This window comes from Oryctolagus cuniculus, chromosome 6 (assembly GCF_051225735.1).
Source record: "Oryctolagus cuniculus isolate XC-2025 breed Fujian yellow rabbit chromosome 6, ASM5122573v1, whole genome shotgun sequence".
NCBI classification, from domain to species: Eukaryota; Metazoa; Chordata; class Mammalia; order Lagomorpha; family Leporidae; genus Oryctolagus; species Oryctolagus cuniculus.
The window spans coordinates 158649542-158670526 of NC_142872.1; the positions used below are offsets into that span (position 1 = coordinate 158649542).

Here is a 20985-nt window from a genome sequence, read left to right on the forward strand (position 1 = left end):
CAGCAGTTCTACCATGTGGTGTTGAGGACCACAGATGGATTGTGCAGAGTGTCAGGTGGCAAAGTGAATGCCCAACAAACACCTGCAGTTGTGAGGAAAGTTGCACGCCTGCTGTTTGCATCACAGTGTCACAGGGCCACCAGAGTGGGTCCTCCAGCTCCGAGGACCAGAGCTCCACCCACCTTCTCCCCCTCCTCCCTGTCCCCACTCACTGCATCTCCACAGCCTGAGAAAGGGTGGAGGGAACTCCTGTATCTCCTCCAACCAGCTTCCCTGCCTGCCCTTGGTCACCAGGTGCATCCTTAGTGGGCACGCTCGGTGGGTGAGGTGCCCAGGCCGTGGCTGAGACACTGCACAGTGCAGTTGGTCAGTGACTAGGGAGCAGCACACAGACGCTGTCTCCGTGGCTGTGCAGGGACCATTTCTCAGTTATCAAGAAGAGAAAGACAGGCTTTGCAGAAGTGCTGCTGGGAAGAATTGTGCTAAGACGCCTTGAATCCTCAAGTGTAATCATGGTAATGATGGTTTTCCTGGGGTCTGAGAACCAGCTCCAAACTGTTTGCAATGATTTGCCTTCCCAGCCCGCAATGCCTCACAAATCAGATTCAGACTCTTTACATGTGTTGATGCTGCTGGGGGTTAATTACGACCGTGAATATTCATAATAGTCGCAATACCCTCGAATCTCCTATCTGCAATGGCAATCACTGAGCTGGGAAATCTGAGTGGATTTCCAAGGTTAAAAACAGTAACCCACTTTTGAGTTGAATTTCCATTCCATACCTGTTGTTCAAAAACAAACCTCATGTTTAAAAATCTCTACAAAATTTCAACAGTTGTCTCTTGACTATACAAATGCCGGACTGCTTTATTATAGAGACACAAATATAGCCCTGGTTCAGGTATTTTTATGTGGCTAATTCTAGCATACACATTTGTAGCACAAAGATAGTTTGCCTTCGTTCAAAATAGAACTTGCCATCTGGAAATGCTGAGAGGTAGAGGACAGCGGAGAGAACTGGGAGCTCGCTCTAGAGAACTGAGGACTAGGGCTTCGCGCAAAACACTTTTCAGGGATGTCACTGGGAGACGGTCTCGGGAGGCAGGGCCAAGTCTTCACTCAGGAATCAGAGAGAGGCTTTCTAACACGGGGGAATGCAGAGAGCGGGCTGAACATGCCTTGGAGAGCGGGAGGGTCCTGTTGGGACAGGAATCTAAACAAAAGCCAGGCGATGACTGTGGGCAGGAGACTGATAGGAGGACACGTGACGAGGGTCCCTGGGCCCTGGTAGCATACGCTGGGCTGAGGAATCCTGGAAGTGACAGGAGGGTCACAGTAGGGAGGCAGTGAGAGCAACGGTCCCCACACGTCAGGACACCACATTGCTCTCTCCCTCAGTTTCCCCACGTGTGAAGCGCGGACCACAGTTGGGAGGATGAAATGTGCTCAGATGGGTGAGGAACGCAGACGTGCCTGCCAACAGAGCAAGTGCTTGGCAAACGTCAGCGCTCACTGGTGTCGGCATGATCAGTCTGATTATTACCATCCCAGGAAGCTGGGACCTGGCTGCGCACAGATTTGTTTTTGAGGCATCAAGAGCCTTACAAAGCAAACGTCTGAGGTTCTGGTTACAAACAGAGACAGTCACGAGATGAGTCATCTTTAAACTTCAAACAACTGTGTCATTCTGGAAGCGGCACGCTAACAAACGAGTGCAAAGAGAGCGATATAACAAATGTCAGCCTGGGGAGGGGGTACCTTTCCTTTGTTTGCTCCCTGCTGCTGTCCAGGGTAGTTTTCGCAGACCTGGATGTCGGTCGGCTGCCTGTGAATACTTCTTCCACCTGTAATAGAAACACAGCGCATTCTAAGTGGTGCACTACTCTCTGAAGCACTTCTACAGCCAGTCTTTAAGCCCCTCTGTGCGGTACAGGAAGGCTTTTGTCACCGGTTGTATGTGTTCACAGCAGTCTTGCAAAGCCATGGGCTACCCTGTGATTGCTGAAGGCCTGGAAGGGGGATACAGTGAACAAGTTGACTCAGCGCATGTTATGTGAGAGCCAAAAAAACATGGCAGGCAATTTCCTGGGGTGCTGGGGAGCAGCCAAGATTGAGGTGCTGCTGCAGTGAGAAGCTCTCCTGGTTGGGAGCTCAAACCCCATTCTCTCCCCCAGCCCCAGTTTCTTTGTAAAAGCGAGGGAATCAGTTTATGACCTCAAAGGTGCCTTCTTGGTCTGAAGCGTCTTGTGATGCTACTGTTTTCAAAGTAGATAAGCTCAGGAGGAAGCACATTGAGGGTTCAGTAACACCGATCGGGTTCTACAGACACACTGCAGAGATCACTCAGACCCTGCACCCAGGCAAGAAGCCTGGAAGACAGCAGAGTGCAGGAGGGAGGAGAACCTGCCACGGCTTACAGACCCCAACCGTGTGCTACAGCACATGTCTTCAGCGTTAGGGATTTCGTGTGTTTTACTTAGTGCCCCACTGCCTCACACTCCTACTGGATAAGCATTGCTCAGAGGCCTACAAGAGGAACTGTCACACTCTCCCCTCCTGGTGACTGGGCCTATGGCCCAAGCCAGGGGTTTCTGCCCTTTCTTTGCAAGGTGGAGCATGACATGGATTGGATTGGGCATCCATTTCTCTCTCCACCCTCAACTGGTCCTTCTGTTTGGCGAGGGAATGACTTATTCACTAGCCACGTCTCCCTGGGGAACATGGTCACTGCTCCAAGAGATAAGGGACTTCTGCTCCTTCTCTGTCCTGCCTGAGGCTTGGTGTGCTGCACGGTTCTGGTGCAGGTCCATGTCTCTAGCAGGAAAAAGCTGAGCTGAAGCTTGGACTTTGAAGTCCGTGGCCAACCACCCAGCTGCCATCTGCCTGCTCAGGCAAGCACACTGGACTCAACGCTCTGCATTTGGGAAGGGAGTTGGGAACCCTGCTTTAGTCCCAACCCTAAGCTGCATTCTCACATCCAAGTTTTACGAGACCTTTCTATTGGGACACTGGGCACTGAATCGAATGAGTTCAAGGGGTAATTTGTTTCCCACTGGACTAGGGATTCTTGGTTGTAGGCTCCCCAAAGGCCCCAGCTCCTTATTTACCATGGGTGTCCTTCCACAAATGGATAAGGAGTGAGCAAACAAAGGACTGAGTCCTAGCTGGGGGTGCTGTGGTGTCAAACTCAGGAGGTGTGGGCTCCGAGCATATGTACCCCTAGACAGCAATCCTACACCACCATCGGGAGGTAGTGCCGGGGCCAGGGTTCTGTATGCAGTGCAGTTGTACAACTTACTTCCATGGTTTCTAAAAGTGCAAATGTATCTATCTACGCTTGGAAGGCCAGGAACATCAGTTGATCTTTCTCAGCAGAGGGTCTATGAGCCATGCAGGAAGAAAGATCTGCACAGGCACCACCTTTTCTGTATGGGCATTGAACACCAGACTGGAAAAAAGAAGACATAATACACAATAATAAGTACTGCAGCTGGCTCGCATGGTGGCCAAACTTTTGCTGAATCTCCCAAGAAAAATTCAATGAATGCTATAAAGACTTGAAATTTCAAGGCTGAAAGTTTGTTCAGAAACATTTTCAAAAAGGCATAAGTTTGCATGACAAAAGCCAGAAGAATGCTATGGAAGAACCAGCAACTAAAGTCACCAGGGCGGAGCTAACTGAATAATGAAGGAAGAGGTTTACCTAACAGAGCCGGCTTTATCATCAAACATAGCTTGTTTGTGAGTAGGCAAATTCTAACATGTTTCATTTGCTGTGTTTTAGAATACAGGGAATATCATCATTTTACGGTTTTCTCTTTTTTTTTCTCTTCTGGCCAGTGATGTTACAGGTTCGGATATTAATGTGGTAGGTATGAATGTCTATACTACTTTTAATGTGAAACTACTGGTTTGCTTCCTTTCCTTTAACGGAGCTAATAGGAAAAATGGAAAAACTCAATTAAAATTCAATTAAAAATATGAGTTTATTTTGGTACAAATCTTTTTGGAGTCCATGGCACAATTTTTCCATGATATGCATTTTCCACGTATTCTAAAAAAAATTTTTTTCACCCCCAATTTTTTGTACCAAAAAACTCATACTGTGAGTTCCATTTTCCGTGAACTTTTTGAAGTTTGTCATACAAATAGTTCATGTTGTGACCTACCCTTAAGGAAATGGAAACCCTTTTTAACAGCAATGGATTCCAGTTACAATTTACTACACTGTAGTAATGCCAACAGTGAAAAGAAAAACAAATCTGAGGAGAGACTACAAAGGAGTTCCCCTGGGTGTGGGGCAAGGAGTGAGGAGTGGCCGGTGTTAGGGCCAGGAGAACGGCCCCTCCTAACAGAGTCTCAGGGAGGCTCAAAGTAAGTGTGGAATAGTGTGGCCCCACAGAATTCTCTGTAATTCTACTCATTCCGTGATTTCCAAATATTCCCACATTTCTGATGGCGGGGTCTTGTGCCATCCAACAGAACAGCCACCAGCCACATGTGGCCACTCAGTGTTTGGGATGTGGTAGGTGCAGCTGAGACATTTGAATTTTATTGAATCTTGGCTCATTTAATTGCTATTCACCTAGCTGAAGCGATAGGAACCCAACTGCAGCCAGCCCCAGCCCCAGGTGTGGTGGTCTAATGATGAGTTTCACGGGCTGGTTTTCATGCAGGAAGGATACTGGCCATGGCCAGTCGCCCTTAACTCAGCTGAGATCTTAGACCACAGGGCTTTTTCAACTCTGAAGCTCTTTGCTCGCTCCTTCCTTGACATTCCTGGTACATGGCGCTCTCAGGTGAGTGTCAGTGTGAGAACGCAGGAGCCAACAATCCTGTCTCTGATCTGTGTGAGGCCTGAAGGCTGCCCTCCCTCGCTACACCATCAGCCACAGAGCTCAACAAGGAGTTGGCTGAGGCCCTTGCTCATCTGCCTCCCAGCTCCCCTTGTTTTCCCCCACGCCTGGCACACAGCTAGCTCCCTTCCCAGGTGCTGATCCCTAGGGCACTCCTTAATAAATATTTTGCATGCTCATCCCCATCTGAAAAATCTTTTTCCTGGGGCACAGTAGCACCTTAGCAACTTTTAAAATTTTTTGATATTTTAATTACTTTAAATGAGGTCAATGGTAGTTAAAATTCATTAAGGTATCAGCTTTGTAAAAAAAAAAAAAAAACTCTTGAAACTAATGTATAAGTTTTGTATTGCCTCACACTGTAAACGTACTAACAAGAACTGAGACATGTGCATAAATGAGTCTTAAAACACCCTGTTTCAACACTGTTATTTGTCATGTAACAAGCCCAGATAAGGATTCTCTGTGTTGATGGAAATGCAAATAGCGTCACAAATTTGGAACTTTTCTTCACAGGGAATTTTCTGTGTACCAGAAATCTAAATGTGTTTCTTATTTTTAAAAGGTATTTTCAATTCACTCAGTTGCAAAGATGCTTTTAAGTTTAAAAGTTAAAGAGAACCAGAGAATCAGCAGTAAGAAAAACATTAACACCGACATTGATATTAGCACTGAAAATCCATCTGAACACCACATTCCAATTAACAGCAGGTGAGATTCTCTGGCTAAGATCTACGGTGCCCACGGAGAGGACAGCTTTGGGTTCCCACTGTGCCTGTAGTCCAGAGCTGCCCCTTCTCTTGGGAAGTGATGTTCATTAACAGCAAACATAGTCTTATTTATTTGTGCTAAGTGAGTTTAAGGATGACGAATGGAGACATTGTAAGGGCCAAACTATGTTTAATAAATTAGATAATGTGAGACGAATGGTTTCCTGAATCCACAGAGAGAAATGTAATCAACTACTTGAAAATTCAATTGTGGGATGGGCATATAGGTACAAATTAACATTTTAATGATGCTACATTATTTTAACTGTCAAAGGGTCATACAAGTTAGGAGTGAACATGGAGTTAGTGACAGGGCTCACTTTTCTACACAACAGATGAATTTGCAGCCTTTGCCTAAATAGCTGCCTAGACTAGGTCTCACTGCTGTCTAATGTAGAACCCTGTACAGAGACCATTTACAGTTATTTGACAAAATGTATGAGGCTGCCTTACAAATATGACAGTTACTCATGCTAAGAAACGTAGACTTTGTGAGCTGGGTAAATGCACCGTAGACAGATGTAGGGAGATACTTAGCTCTCAATCCTCATTCTTTAGCTTGAATCACAGCAACTGTCACAATTTGACTGCTTTGGACCCATAAAACAGTGATTTCACATGGTTCAATTTAATATTTATGTGAATTTAAGTAACGATTGAGCAGTCACTTCATTTCAAATGAGTATTTGCTACTTGTAAATTCAAAGAGTGAACAAAGAAAGTGGAATATAATCAGAGACTACTTGTCAGGAAAGAAAATGTGAAATACTCAACATTTTAACATTTTCCTGTGAATTTAGTCTGGCTTCTTAAATAACGGTATGAAAATTACAACACACTTCTCTTTCTCTTGGATTTCACTTTCTCTCACAGTTTCAATTATTACCTCCACTAAATCTGTTCAAAGAAAGGCCTGGTGATCATCATATGCCAATGCAGGAATAGGGGTAAATATGGAATGGCAGATTCCTTGTCCCGCATCATCTCATGAGGAAGAGATAAACAATGAAAATGCATTGAGGAAAGTGTGATTGGCAATATCATCAATAGACTTCTATGGAAGCCCAGTGGAGGGAGGCATAGGGGTTGGGTGAGGAGTGGGGATCAAAGGCAGTTTACTGGAGGATGAAAGGACAGATATCAGTTTTTTTGTTTTTTGTTTTGTTTTGTTTTTCCCCAAGGAAACCTTTTATTTAAGGAATACAAGCTTAATGCATTTCATAAATACAACTTTAGGAATATAGTGATTCTTCCCATCATACCCAGCCTCCCACTCACACTCCAACCCCTCCTCCTCCTTGCAATCCCATTCCCAGTCCCATTCTCCACTAAGATCCATTTTCAATTAACTTTATACACAGAATACCAGCTTTATACTAAGTAAAAAGTTCAACACACAAAAACTGTTCCTCCACAGCTGAGACAAGGGCTGTTCAAAGTCATCGCATCTCGAAGTGAATTTCACTTTTTTTTTTTTTTGAGAAACTTAATTAACTTTAAAGAAGCACCCAAGAATGATACATCTTTTGCAGGCAATTAGGCATAACTACAACTTATGAGACCTAAACCTCCATTTAATACATTAAAAGAAAATAAGTCCTTGAAAACAAGTATTATCATTGGGGCTGGTGCTGTGGTGCAGCAGGTTAATACCCTGGCCTGAAGTGCCAGCATCCCATATGGGTGTCAGTTCTAGTCCCAGCTGCTCCTTTTCTGATCCAGGTCTCTGCTATGGACTGGAAAAGCAGTAAGAAGATGGCCCAAGTCTTTGGGCCCCTGCACCCACTTGGAAGACCCAGAAGAAGCTCCTAGCTCCTGGATTTGGATCAGCGGAGCTCTGGCTGTTGCAGCCAGTTGGAGAGTGAACCATCAGATGGAAGACCTCTCTCTCTCTCTCTCTCTCTCTCTCTCTCTCTCCACCTCTCCTCTCTCTGTACAACTCTGACTTTCAAATAAAAAATAATCTTCAAAAAACCAAGTATTATCATTAATTAAGGAAACACCTAAAAAAACAAGCAATGGAGTTGGACACTTAGGCATACTAAAACTTACGAGACATCAGATACACTTGATACACTAAAACTAAATAAATCTTTGAGAACAAGTTTTACTCTTCACTCTCACAATACAACTCTTTGAGGACAGAGTTCCTGCATAGGGAGTTAGTGCACAGTGATTCCTGTTGTTAATTTAATAATTAACACTCTTATGTATGATGTCAGTGATCACCCAAGGCTCTTGACATGAGCTGCCTATGCTGTGGAAGTCTTTTTAATCCACAAACTCTATCAGAATTTAGACAAGGCCATAAGCAAAAAGGAAGTCCTCTCCTCCCTTCAGAGAAAAGTACATTCATCTTTTATGACCACGTCTTTCCACTGGGGTCTCACCCACAGAGGTCCTTCATGTAGGACATTTTTTTGCCACAGTGTCTTGGCTTTCCATGCTTGAAATACTCTTGTGGACTTTTCAGCCAGACCAGAATGCTTTAAGGGCTGATTCTGAGGTCAGAGTGCTACTTAAATCAATTGTCATTCTATGAATCTGCTCTATGGACTGCTTCCCATGTTAGAGCATTCACTCCTTTTTAATTCTATTTATTATTATCACTTAATCCTACCCATATGATCACTTTAACACTTAAAATGTGGTTTTACCATCCAGCTTAAGAAGATTTGGGGTCCCATGCAAATTTTTAAACTGTATCCTTAGAAGTAAGTCTGTAGGAATGTATGTAGAACTATTCAGCTTTACAGTTACAAACTTCATACACTTCACAATTACAACTTTAGGATCATGGTGATCCTCCTCCCTTTCTTATTTATACTCTTATTTTTCACTAAGATCCATTTTTCAATTAACTTTATACACATATGATTAACTTTATGTTAAGTAAAGAGTTCAACAAATAGTATGAAAAAAAGTGTTCCTCAGTCAAGACAAGGGCTGTTCAAAGTCATTGCTTCTCAAAATGTTAATTTCACTTCTACATATTGCCTTTTAGGTGTTCTATTAGTTATCACAGGTCAGGCAGATCATATGGTATTTGTTCCTTTGGAACAGGCTTATTTCACTAAGTATTATGTTTCCCAGATTCATGCATTTTTTTTTTACAAATGACCAGATTTCATTTTTTAACCACTGTGTAGTATTCCATGGTGTACATATCCTATAATTTCTTTATCCAGTCTTCAGTTGATGGACTGGGTTGATTCCATGTCTTTGCTCTTTGGGGCTGGCGTTGTGGTATGATGGGTAAAGCTACCACCTACTAAGCTAGCATCCCTTATGGGCTTCAAGTCCTGGCTGCTCTACTTCAAATCAGCTACCTACTAATGGCATGGGAATGGCAGTGGAGAATGGCCTAAGTGGTTACGCCCCTGTCACCCACATGGGAGACTAGAAGAAACTCCTGGCTTCTGGCTTCAGGCTGGCCCAGCCCTGGCCATTGCAGCCACCTGGGGAGTGAACCAATGGATGGAAGATCTCTTTCTCTCTGTCTTTCCCTTTCTTTCTCTAAGTCTACTTTCACATAAATAAATAAATAAATAAATAAATCTTTTTAAAAAAGAAAGAAAACAGTAGGAGATGTGTGCCTGGCCTAATGGTTAAGACACCACTTGGAACGTGGACATCCCATGTCAGAGTGCCTGGCTCTGAGCTCCAGCTCTGCTCCGTATTTCTGCTTCTTGCTGTTTTGCACCTTGGGAGGCAGCAGGTGATGGCTCAAGTCATTTGGTTCCCACCCAACCGCTTGGGAGACCCCGACTGCATTCTCAGCTCTTGGGTTTGACCTGACCCAGCCTTTTGCCTGCTGTGGGCTTTTGGGAAGGAACCAATGAATGGGAAACTCTGTCTCTCTGTCTCTCAAATAACAATTAAATAATTAAGTTACTGCAGGAATTTCCCTGAAGACAGAGGTCATGTTGGGTATGAGGAAAAGTCTAGGGAGAACAAAAGGCATGAACAAAGAAAGGAAACTAAATGAGCACTTATACTAGCACAGAATATTAGGCAGACAGTAGCTGGAACTAAGGCAGAAGTGGGGAAATGTCCAGTCTTGGGGAGTTTAGCTGAAGGTCCTTGGATTTTTCACAAGAGGCAATGGGGCTCTTGGCAGTGCTTTTAACCCTTGGTGATATAGGTACTCAGCTCAGCTCAAAAGTGCTATCCCAAGCACACACCCTTAGTTTCCTTGGACAAGGTGCATGATATTAATAAAATTCCTAAATTCAATGAAGTGATAGCTTTTGGAAGAAGTATTTCTTTCTTCACTAGATACAAAATACATTTTTCTTTCTGTTTAGATAATTATAGTCAACGTTCTATACCCCACCCAATCCCACTCTGAAAATACTCATACAATCCTGTTGGGAAATGGTCTAACTATGCATAATGGCCATCAAGCTGATTCTAAGAACCCTCTCATTGAAGCTGTCAGTTAGGCTGTTCTTTGGGCTTTTGTTTGTCTGCAAACTACACAGATATGTATACAACAGCTGATGACAGTTTCACATGAGCTAGGTTTTGGACTCTGCACTGGAGATGAGTTGGCTCTATGTATCCTCTTGAAGGAGGTAAATTTTAAACCACCTAATGGAGAGAAACTCAATAACCCATATATTGGGAAACAATAATATTAGAATGTTGGTTATCTCCATGATGATCTATAAATTCAACATAATCCTAGCTGTCATCCCAATAAGATTTGTGTATGGAAACCAGTAAGTTGATTCTTACAGTTGTATGAAAATACAAAGAATATCTACAATGAGCATGTAAAAATGATGGAGGAATTGCAACCTTCAAGCTATATTATAAAGCTATGATAACCCAACAGAGTGTGGTATTGGCATAAGGACAAACAGATCAACGGAACAAAACGAAATCTAAAATAGACTCATCCTTATAAAGCCACTGCATTTTGACAAAGGTGTCAAAGTAGTTCAGTGGGGAAAGTAGGATCCTTTGGTGCTCCAACCACCTATTCAACTGGAAAACAATGAATGTTAACAACTTCTTCACATCACACTCAAAAATCAATTTGAGGGGTGCATATATGGTGTAGCTGTTGCTTCTTGGTATGCTCTCATCCCATATCAGAATGCCTGGTTTGGAATCCTGGCAGACCCACTTTGGTTTCAGCTTCCTGCTTTAATGAGCACCTTCCTGCCAATGCAGATGATGACTCAAGTACTTGGGTCCCTGCCACCAACTCACAAGACCTAGATTAAATTCCAAGCTCCTGGCTTTGGCTTGGCCCAGTCCCGGCTGTTGTAGGCATTTAGGAGTGAACTAACAGGGGCCTATGCTGTAGCATAGTGGGTAAAGCTACCACCTGCTGTGACAGCTTCCCATATGGGTGCTGGTTCAAGTCCCAGATGCTCCATTTCTGATCCAGCTCTCTGTTATGGCCTGGGAAAGCAGTAGAAGATGGCCCAAGTCCCTCCAGGAGACCTGGAAGTACAAAGTTTATATATTTATAGTTGATATTTTAATTCCAGATTTCATTATTTCTTTTTTTAAGATTTATTTATTTATTTGAAAGTCAGAGTTACACAGAGAGAGGAGAGGCAGAGAGAGAGAGAGAGAGAGAGAGAGGTCTTCCATCTGATGGTTCACTCCCCAGTTGGCCGCAACAGCCAGAGCTGTGCTGATCCAAAGCCAGGAGCCAGGAGCTTCTTCAGGGTCTTCCCATGTGGGTGCAGGGGCCCAAGGACTTGGGCCATCTTCCACTGCTTTCCCAGGCCATAGCAGTGAGCTGGATCAGAAGTGGAAAAGCCGGAGCTTGAACCCGTGTCCATATGGGATGCCAGTGCTTCAGGCCAGGGTGCTAACTCGCTGCGCCACAGTATTGGCCCCGATTTGATTATTTCTTAACTGTGTTCTGATTAACTTTCCTAAAACAAACATGTAACCCACTGAGCCTATTAAAAACTGAAAGTTGAGAGACTCCTATATATGGATTGCAGCTGATAACTGAAAATGATATTTTATGATAGAAAAATAATATACTTTTATAATCTTACTAGAGATAGTCTCAGTGGGAAACACCCTCCACTGATATGAAAAAGTTCATGCTTTTTCTTGCTTATCATTCATTCATTCATTCAACAAACATCTACAGTTCATCCACGATGGGCCAGGCCATTTTCTAGGTCATAGGGATTCAGTAATGAACAAAAATACTTGTCTTCTTGAAGTTAAGTTCTAGTGTACGTGTGTGTATGTGTATGTGTCTGTGTGTGTAGGTGTTGTTGGGGGTGTAGACAGCAAATACATGAATGTCTCACACACACACAGACACACACACACACACACGGCATTTTCATGCTATGAAGAAGGATGAGACAGCAAAGAGGCCCTGGTGGGCTGGAAGGTGGAGGCTGCATATTAATCAGGGTGTCAGGGAACACCTTATTAAGCAAGTGAGATTTGAGGACAGACCTAACAGAGCTAGAACAAGTCATTCAGGGAGCTGGGGGTGGAGGTTTTTTTTTTTTTTTTTTTTTTTTTTAGAATTAGCAGCAAGTGCAAAGGCACCAAGGGGCAAGTATGGCCTGCACAGTAGCAGCAAAGGAGACAGGAAGGCGACATGGAGACAGCAAGGGAGAGGATGACAAGCTGGCGGAGATGCCTGTGAGAGGCCTTGGACACGCTGGGGAAAATGCTGGTTTGCGTCCTGGGTGCCGTGGGAAGCTGTCGGTGATCCCCAGGCAGAGAAGGATATAGACATGGTCTACGTGGGCCTCAAGCCCGCTAGGCTGCAGCACGGGGACCCACCACAGCAGGCCGGAGCACAAGCAGGGAGACTCACAGGGCCGCTGCCTTAGTCACCCAGGACAGGGAGGGCAGTGGCTGGATGTGGGTGGTTAAGGAGCAGGTAGCAAGCAGCGGTCAGCTCTGCGTGTATTTTGAGACAGAACCAGGAGGGTGTGCAGGTGGGTTCCAAGTCGGGGGCAAGAGAGGCAAGCCAAGGTTGTCATCTGCTGTGTGCATTCTGCCAGCGTGGGCTTTCCACACCTCACACGATTGCTAAGACAATGGGAAGCAACCACGTTTGTCCTTCTTCCCCTCATGCCAGCCCTACCTGAGGGCAGAGATGTTCTAACTCCTCTGAGCAGTGAGGCCCAGTCGGGCTCTGCTCCCGCGTTTACTGTCCTCATCCTCCTGGTCTTGCCACCTCTCCCTTGCTCTTCTCTTCCCCTCAAGAGCAGCTGCTTGCCCTGTACTGATTATCTTTAGGGAACTCTCGGGGCGGGGAGGGGGCTGGCATCCCTGTTCCCACGAGCTTCCATTCTGTGGCTCCTTCTCATGGGAGGCATCCCTTCTCCTTCAAACCACCTGGGAAGATAAACAAGCCCTACCGTGCTGGGTCATGCGTCACATCTCACGACTCTGCCCCTCCTCTTCAGCGACATAGGAAGGTTTGGGAATTTCTTTTGGAGGTGATCTCATGAGAGACGTGGGGAGGACAAGGGAGGCGAAATCTCGTTTGTCTCCTCCTAAAAATAGTTTTCATCATTCCAGAGTAAAAGGTCCAGTGGCTATGAAAATATTTTTTCCTTGTGGCAGGAGTTAGTCTTGTCTTCTCCTGACATGGGATGAGGCTGAAAACCCTCACTAATGTGCAGGCTCCACTTCTGTAAGGACCTTGTGGGAATAAACAAGGCCAGGAGAAAGGGATGCCTTCCTCGGAGGAAGACGACGCCTGGGAGGGAGCTGGGGCATAGCGGCCTCACCCAAGACGAGGGACCAGGAGGAAGACCCCGTGGGGGCTGGGCGCAGGTTGGAAAGGACTCCCATGATAAGCACCTGGTCTGCTCTCTGTTTTCTGTCACTCTAACAGAATCCCTGATGCTGGGGAATCCATAAAGGGAAGAGGTTTATTCTGGCTTACAGTTCTACAGGCTGGAAGTGCAAGGTCAGGCAGCTGCACTGGGCCAGGGCCTGATGCCAAAAGTTGGAAGGAGAGAGGGGAGCCTACATTCCAACCCTGCCATTAAGGAATTAGGGTCCCATGAATGGGCGTTTGGCTCCAGCTCCTGACTCTATCATTTTGCTAACATAGATCCCGGTAGGCAGTGGTGATGGCTCAAGTAATTGGATTCCTGCCACCCATTCTAGGAAACCTGGATGGAGTTTCTGGCTCTAGGCCTTGGCAGGGTCAACTGTGGGCATTCTGGAAGTGAACCAGTGGATGTGAGCTCTCTCTCTCACTCTCCACCCCCAATAAAAGAATAAATAAAATTGTACAAAAAGGTTTCAACACCTGGATTTCGGTGGCCACAGTCAACCCACAGCACATCTGATGTATCCCAGTGACACAGGAAGATCTAACACCACGGAGGAGTGGGAGTGTTAATGAGAAGGGGATCTCAGGCAGAGAGGAAGAGGTCAAGGCTAGAATCAGAGGACCAGATGAGCAAGCTGGGGAGGCACAGAGCCTGTCAGCACAACATGGAGAAGCTGTGGGACCCTTTGCGGGAGGGAAGGGGAGAGGAGGAGGATGCGGGCAGCAGGGGAGGAGCAGACGCAACATGGCATCTGTGTTGAGCTCATCAACTGAGTGCAAGCTCAAAGCCAGAGCTCCAGATATTTCTCCAATGCCGCTCTTTGTTGCCCTGGCAACTGGGCCCTGGGAACTGGACCAAGGGCAAGAAAAGCCACATGCAAATGAAGTAAATAATAAACAAAGCCGGAGCCTGGACTGCCCCATCAGCACTGCCATGGGAAAAGGTACGAGAGCACTGAAGAAGGTTTTACACTGAGGTGAAGCCCCCTGGCCCCTCTGCAGGGTGAGGCCCAGTGACCTGTGGCTTCTGCTGCTGACGGAGGTGGTGTTCACCTTAGATCTTGCACGAGCAGACAAATATCCAGTCGGACTTGTCCGTGCTACTCTAGCCTCCGGCTTAGGAGAAAACCCTAGGAATCAGGGCCCTAGAATTTCCAAAAAGCAAGGCTGCCTCTCCTGCTGGTGCCCCACGTCAGGGTCCAGGTAGACGGGGATACTGGCCTGGGTCCCAGCCTCCAAGGGAGTGGGCAGAGATAGCAGACAGGGGACAAATATTCGAGTAATCACTGCTGCCAACAGCAGCTCTCGGCAACCTAGAACGGTGTCTGGTCCCCGCTTTTCCTACTCATTTGCCAGCAGATGGAAGAATGTCCTTGCCTTCCACCCTGACTGGCCAATAGGCAAAGGGGAGACAGCCCACTTTAGATGGGGACTTTGCAATTCTGCAGAAACTATGAATCAGTCACACAAGAACAGCATTTGTGTTCCCAGTCAGTCTAGGGTACTGCTTTACCGGCAGAGAGCCAGTCTGGGTTCTCACCTCTTTGATCTCCTTACATAAGCCCTATACAGGGTCAAAGGGGTGAAGAAGGGAATTAAGTTGAAGATGCACCTGCTGGATCTGGAGCCCACAGGACCCTGCCATTACTGTGGGCCTCTCCTGCCCTGCCTGCAGCCAGGGAGCCCTCTGCCTTCAGCCCTGGGAACCTCAGCTGGCAGTGCAGGGCCTGGGAGCTCCCAGTGCCTTCCTTTCTTGGATCAGGGCTGGCTGTCCAGGAGGTCCTGACTGGATCTCACAAACCTGGGGCCTGGCCTTCATCTGGCATCTCTGACATTTTCATTCTTTGTATGCGTATGATTTATTCATTAATTTGAAAGACAGAGAGATAGAGTGAAAGTAAGAGAGAGGTCTCACATCTGCTGGTTCACTCCCCAAATGCCCACAGCAGCCAGGACTAGGTCAGGCTGAAGCCTGGTGTCAGGAACAGCATCCAAGTTTCCCACGTGGGTGGCAGAAATGCAACTACTTGGGCCATTATCTGCACATGAGCAGGAAGCTGGATGGGAAACAGAGGAGCTAGGACTTGAACCAGCACTCTGACACGCAATGTGGACATCCCAATAACCCGCGGCACCACAGTGCCCACCTGCGATATTTTTCTGACAAGCATTTACTTATTTGAAAGCAGTAAATATCTTTTTTTTTTTTGGACAGGCAGAGTGGACAGTGAGAGAGAGAGAGACAGAGAGAAAGGTCTTCCTTTTGCCGTTGGTTCACCCTCCAATGGCCGCCGCGGCCAGCGCACTGTGGCTGGTGCATCACACTGATCCGAAGCCAGGAGCCAGGTACTTCTCCTGGTCTCCCATGTGGGTACAGGACCCAAGGACTTGGGCCATCCTCCACTGCACTCCCGGGCCATAGCAGAGAGCTGGCCTGGAAGAGGGGCAACCGGGACAGAATCCGGCGCCCCAACCAGGGACTAGAACCCGGGGTGCCGGCGCCACAGGTGGAGGATTAGCCTATTGAGCTGTGGTGCCAGCCAGTAAATATTCTTTTAAAAGTGACATTTGTTCATTTGACTTTGAGGACACCCAGAAGAAAAGACAGCCCGGCTGGTCTAAAGAGAAGCCAGACAAGGTACAGAGAGGAGGCCCATGGTTTGAAAAGAGATCTACAGCATTGAAGAAAGCAACTTCCTGCACATACTGGGCTTTCTTGCCCCTGTTTTGATAACGTAGCCAGGTAACTGCGCAGGTATATTCCAGTTAATCTGGCAGGAGGAATCACAAAAGAAAGGACAAATTCCGTTATACCCAGTTTTGATGCAGAACAAGTTTATAAATGAGAAAAATTCTGATTAATCAATTAATTTAAATTTTATTTGAAAGCTGCAGAGAGAAAGAGACAGAGAGAGAGATGTGGAAAGGCATCGTCCATCCACTGGTTTACTCCCCAAACGCCCATAACAGCCTGGGCTGGACCAGGCTAAAGCCAGGAGCCAGGAACTATATCCAGGTTCCCCACATAGGTGGTGCACATTGAGCCATCATCTGCTGACTCCCAGGGTGCACATAATCAGGAAGCTGGATTGCAAGCCACGTAGCTGGGACTCAAATCAGGTGCTCCAATATGAGACACAGGCATTCCACACAGCTGCTTAACTTCTTCACCAAATGCTCACCTCAGGAGGAGACAGTGATCCCACAGCAACCTGGCCATAGATGAAACGTCAAGGCATCATTTATGCTTGTTTAGATACAGGCCTTATAGGTTAAGACTTTAATTTCTACTTCTGCAAAATGAGGATAATGATTCCACCTGTTCTATAGAATGCTCACAGTATTCAACATGGAGTGTGGGGCTCGTGGTAGATGTTCAACAAATATTAGCTATGGTGTCAGTTTTATCATTAATTGGCATGAGGACAAGCAGGAGAGGCTATGTGGCCTGTGGGATACCCCATTTATTTGAGGTTTCTGACAGAAGAACCCCATGATGCTCAAATTTAGTGCTCTTTAAAACAGAATATTATCCATTTATTAATATGTGCTCATGGGAAAGTGAGACAGGCAGACTTCAAAAAGTTCATGAAAATATTGTGAAAAAACTATATATGGACTTCAAAGAGAATATGCACCAACCTTAATCTACATTTCAATTTCACTTAGACACAAACATTTAGAAGTACCCTCATATAACTTCAGTAAACCCTGATTCCTTCATAGAAAAATAAACAAATATTCACAGGTCAGGGGGGTACTGTGGGGACTGAGTTGTGCAAAACATATAGGACAGGATAGAAAAAAGTGCTTGCTAAATAGAAGGAGTTGTGGATTTACCATAACTCTGAACAGGTGCCCAAATCCTTCAGAGCAGGTGCAAGGCTATTTTATTTTCCTATTTGTCAAAAGCGCAGCATAGTGTCTCACAGGCAGATGGTGTATAACACATTTTTAGTTTGTGCAGTGAATCTACACATGCAAATTCTAAGTATAAGCCCTCTAGTTAGCTATTACCTCTTTAAATATTATCTCTGCCCCATTCTCCCTTTCTGTACCATATGGGACTAACTAAACTGAACATATATTAGGGCTTTCTTACCATATTCTACATTTTTAAGTATCTTTGTTAAAATCTTATCTCTTTGTGATTCATTCTGGACACTATTTTCCTTACCTATTTTCCAGTTTTCTAGGGCTCTCTTGAGCTGTGTCTAATAAATTCACTCATTAAATTTTAAAACTAGCTTATCGTATTTCAGTTCTAGAATTATTTTATGGAGTCCTTCTCAAATATACTCTATAATTTGCAGAGTTTCTGGTTCCTTATAAAACATTTCAAGCTTCAATTTGCACCCTTACATAATTAGCATCAGTGTATGCAGCAGACATTGTCAATGTCCACGCCAAAACTTTTGACTTTTCCATGCGCCCTAGCACCTCCATGTCTGTGGCTGGAGCCTCCTCCTTGGGACAGTGCAGGACCAATGCTTGGTCAGAAATGCCGGGGAGTTTACACCGCCACTACCACCTACAACAGGGAACAGCTTTCAGGAACTGCTGTACAAATACCACAGTTCATTGCTCCTTAGATAGAGTAATCCTGAGCTAGGTGTTCTGCATCATCTCCTAGTTTCCTCACTGGGGTAGCTGGCTAACCAGAGCACTCTGTATTGGCTGCCTTCCCTTCCCTCCATTCTGACCAGCATCTCCTATTTCCCAAATTCACTAATGCACTGAAATCCCCAATATAAGGTTCTGAAAAATCCAATTTTAAAAGTATTTAAGAATTTGTCTACAATAATGGTGAGACTCTTAAAGTTACCTCTAAGGAAGAGGAGCAGAAACCTGGCATAGCCAGATTCCAAAATACTGACTGGGTTTCTACCGGAACCCACTCTAAGCTCCAGGCGTGTCTAATTTATCCCTGTGTGCTAGACACTTATTTGGAATAAGTAAATCAGTAAATTCCTTGACTTAGCATGCATGAACCCATTGTACGTTGAATACACAGTAAGAAAAAATGCAGTTACCACATACAACTGGGCAAACAGTGCAGCAACACAATGTGCTATGGAGGTGCTAGTGTGGCTCCTCACCATTGTGTGGCTGGCCAGGAACTGTGCCCCCATTGCTGCTGCCCAGCCTAACCCTAGGAGTGCTGGATCATGTACCACTAGCATGGGAAAAAGACACAAACCCAAAGTATGCTTTCTACTGGACGCATGGCTTTCATGAAGGGAGTGTGTGTGTGTGTAAAGTTTGAGACTATGGATGAGGTTAATGTCTTACAGAAATGATTTTCATTGGGGTTTGTGACACATGTATGTGTAGGTAGTACTCATCTTAGACTACTTCTTCTCAAGTTCAAGACCCAGTGTGGGGCCAGTTAGACAACGTGAAGACAGGCTGTGAGACATTCCGAGGAATGTCTTACTTCTTACGCACCATGCTCCCAGGCTACAAGCTGCTGTCAGAGGCACATCTCAGAGAGGCAGGGGTTCACTAAAGTCCTGGCAGGCTCTGGACTTCGACTCTTTCTCTAGTTTCCCTATGTGGTCACTAAAAGCATGGCTTAGCCTAGCCTTTCAGCTATTCCTCCTATGCTAGTAGACAGTATATGTTCACTATCCTACTCGGTGTTGACATCAAAATGTGTTTAAGATAGTAGTTAAAGGGCAGGCATGTGTTGCAGTGGTTGGGATGCCATTTGGAATGGCCATACCCTAAAACTGGAGTGGCAGGGCTGAAGTCCCCGCTCTGCTTCCAATTCCAACTTTCTGCTAATGCAGACTCTGGGAGGCATCGGGTGTTACCTCAAGTACTTGGGTCCTTGTTGCCCACATGACAGGCCCAGACTGAGTTCTGAGCTCCTAACTTTGACCTGGCTAAGCCCTGGCTGTTGTGGGCATTTGGGTAGAGAACCAGTGGATAGTAGATCTCTGTTTCTTTGCCTTTCCAACAAATAAAAAAATAAAGTTTTAAAATAAAGTTAAATATATAGCCCATCATCCAAAGTTCTCTTCAGTGTGGTTACTGCTTCTTATTAGTTAGTTGGCAATTGGCAGATAATGGAGTTCTAGAGATGATATTTAAGGTCACAAGAGTAAATGAGCTTATGAATGGATTGAGTATAAATAGGAGAAGGAGTCTCAGGAGTGAATGATCACAGCCAATGTTCGGAGGCCTGGATATGAGACAGAACTAGCAAAGAAATGGTAAGAGTTGTCCAGCAACAGGAGCACCAAGCAACACAGGAGGGAACCCAGAGAAGCAACGTGAACAAGGATTTTAAAATGGAAGGTCTCATTGTTGATGTATAAATCTGCTGGGAGGCCGAATGGGAGGGGGATGCAGGACGACCACTGGATTTGGGATTGTGGAGAGCACGAGAGACCTCAGAAAGAGATGTCTCAATGGCAGGAAGTTGGGCACGCGATAATGCCTGACGGCAGCTGCTGCTACAGATGACAAGAATAGAACAGGTCAAAGAAGCCAGACCCAGCTGTCTTCTCTTCACTGTGGTGTCTAGTATAGAGACAGACTATAAAAACTCTGTGGATGTCGTATCCTTTGGTGTATAGTTATCAACATCACTTCAGCGAATCATACCATGTAGAAGACAATATATTCTTTCCCACGTTAAAAAAAAAAAGAAAGAAAGCAATGCCGCTGAGGAGGGAGGCTAAGTGAGGACCCTTGGGGGTACTAGGAATGTCTTCCTCTGAATTTACGTATTGGTTATGAGTGTGCTCAGAGCACCAAAACTCTCGCTTATTGTACACGTACGTACATTTTTAGTATACAAACTGATTTCAATAAAATATTAATAAAAGAGCAGAAACAGCAGTTATAGAGGTCTGCTTTACGAGTTTTGTAATAAAGCAACCAGGGCAATAAATAGAAGGGGGTATTTTAATTTTGTTATGTTTCTTTTCTAAACATTTTATTAAAATACGGTGTACACATATCAACAAATGCACTTAGGTATACAGGTCAATGAGTTTTTTTTTTGTCATCTGGTCACTCTCATAATCAACGCCTAAATTAAGAACAAAGCATCCCTGGGGCCCAAGAGTTCTCACTGTTGTGGGAGATGTTTCAGCCTATTTTCTAACGTACGATCCAGAGAAGTGAAATTAGATGAGGCAGCACAGAGACGAGGGAACTGCCAAATGAGAAAACGTGATCTGTCCAAGGTAAGTGGGAACAGGATCCAACAACACATATATGGAGCGTTGGGATGGACTGTGGGCAGTCAATTCATAGAATTAGAGGGAAGGAGGGTTTGGCAAGGGACCATACATGCAGGTAGACTGGTAGATAAAATGGTTGATGTATATTGCAGTTAGCTTTCTCTTCAGATTTATTTATTTGTTAGAAAGGCAGAGTTACTCAGAGAGAGGGAAACACACACACACACACACACACACACACACACACAGAGAGAGAGAGAGAGAGAGAGAGAGAGAGAATCGTCCATCCACTTGTTCATTCCCGAAATGGCCAAAGCCAGGAGCCAAGAGCTTCTTTCAGGCCTCCCATGTGGGTGCAGGGGTCCAA

At 45.2% G+C, this 20985-nt stretch overlaps 1 protein-coding gene across 4 annotated transcripts in view; it reads right to left on the bottom strand.

The window, feature by feature from the left end:
* The window catches only part of DNAAF11 (dynein axonemal assembly factor 11), a 115709-nt gene that overhangs the window by 7824 nt on the left and 86900 nt on the right, over positions 1-20985 (bottom strand). For 3 of the 4 annotated variants that reach the window (XM_051844036.3, XM_051844035.2, XM_089335723.1), the window contains one exon: positions 1760-1845. In XM_051844036.3, the coding sequence (XP_051699996.1) occupies positions 1760-1845 (86 nt within the window). Of the gene's footprint in view, positions 1-1759; positions 1846-16331; positions 16635-20985 lie in introns of those variants that run through there. The other variant, XM_070075505.2, reaches the window with a different exon arrangement.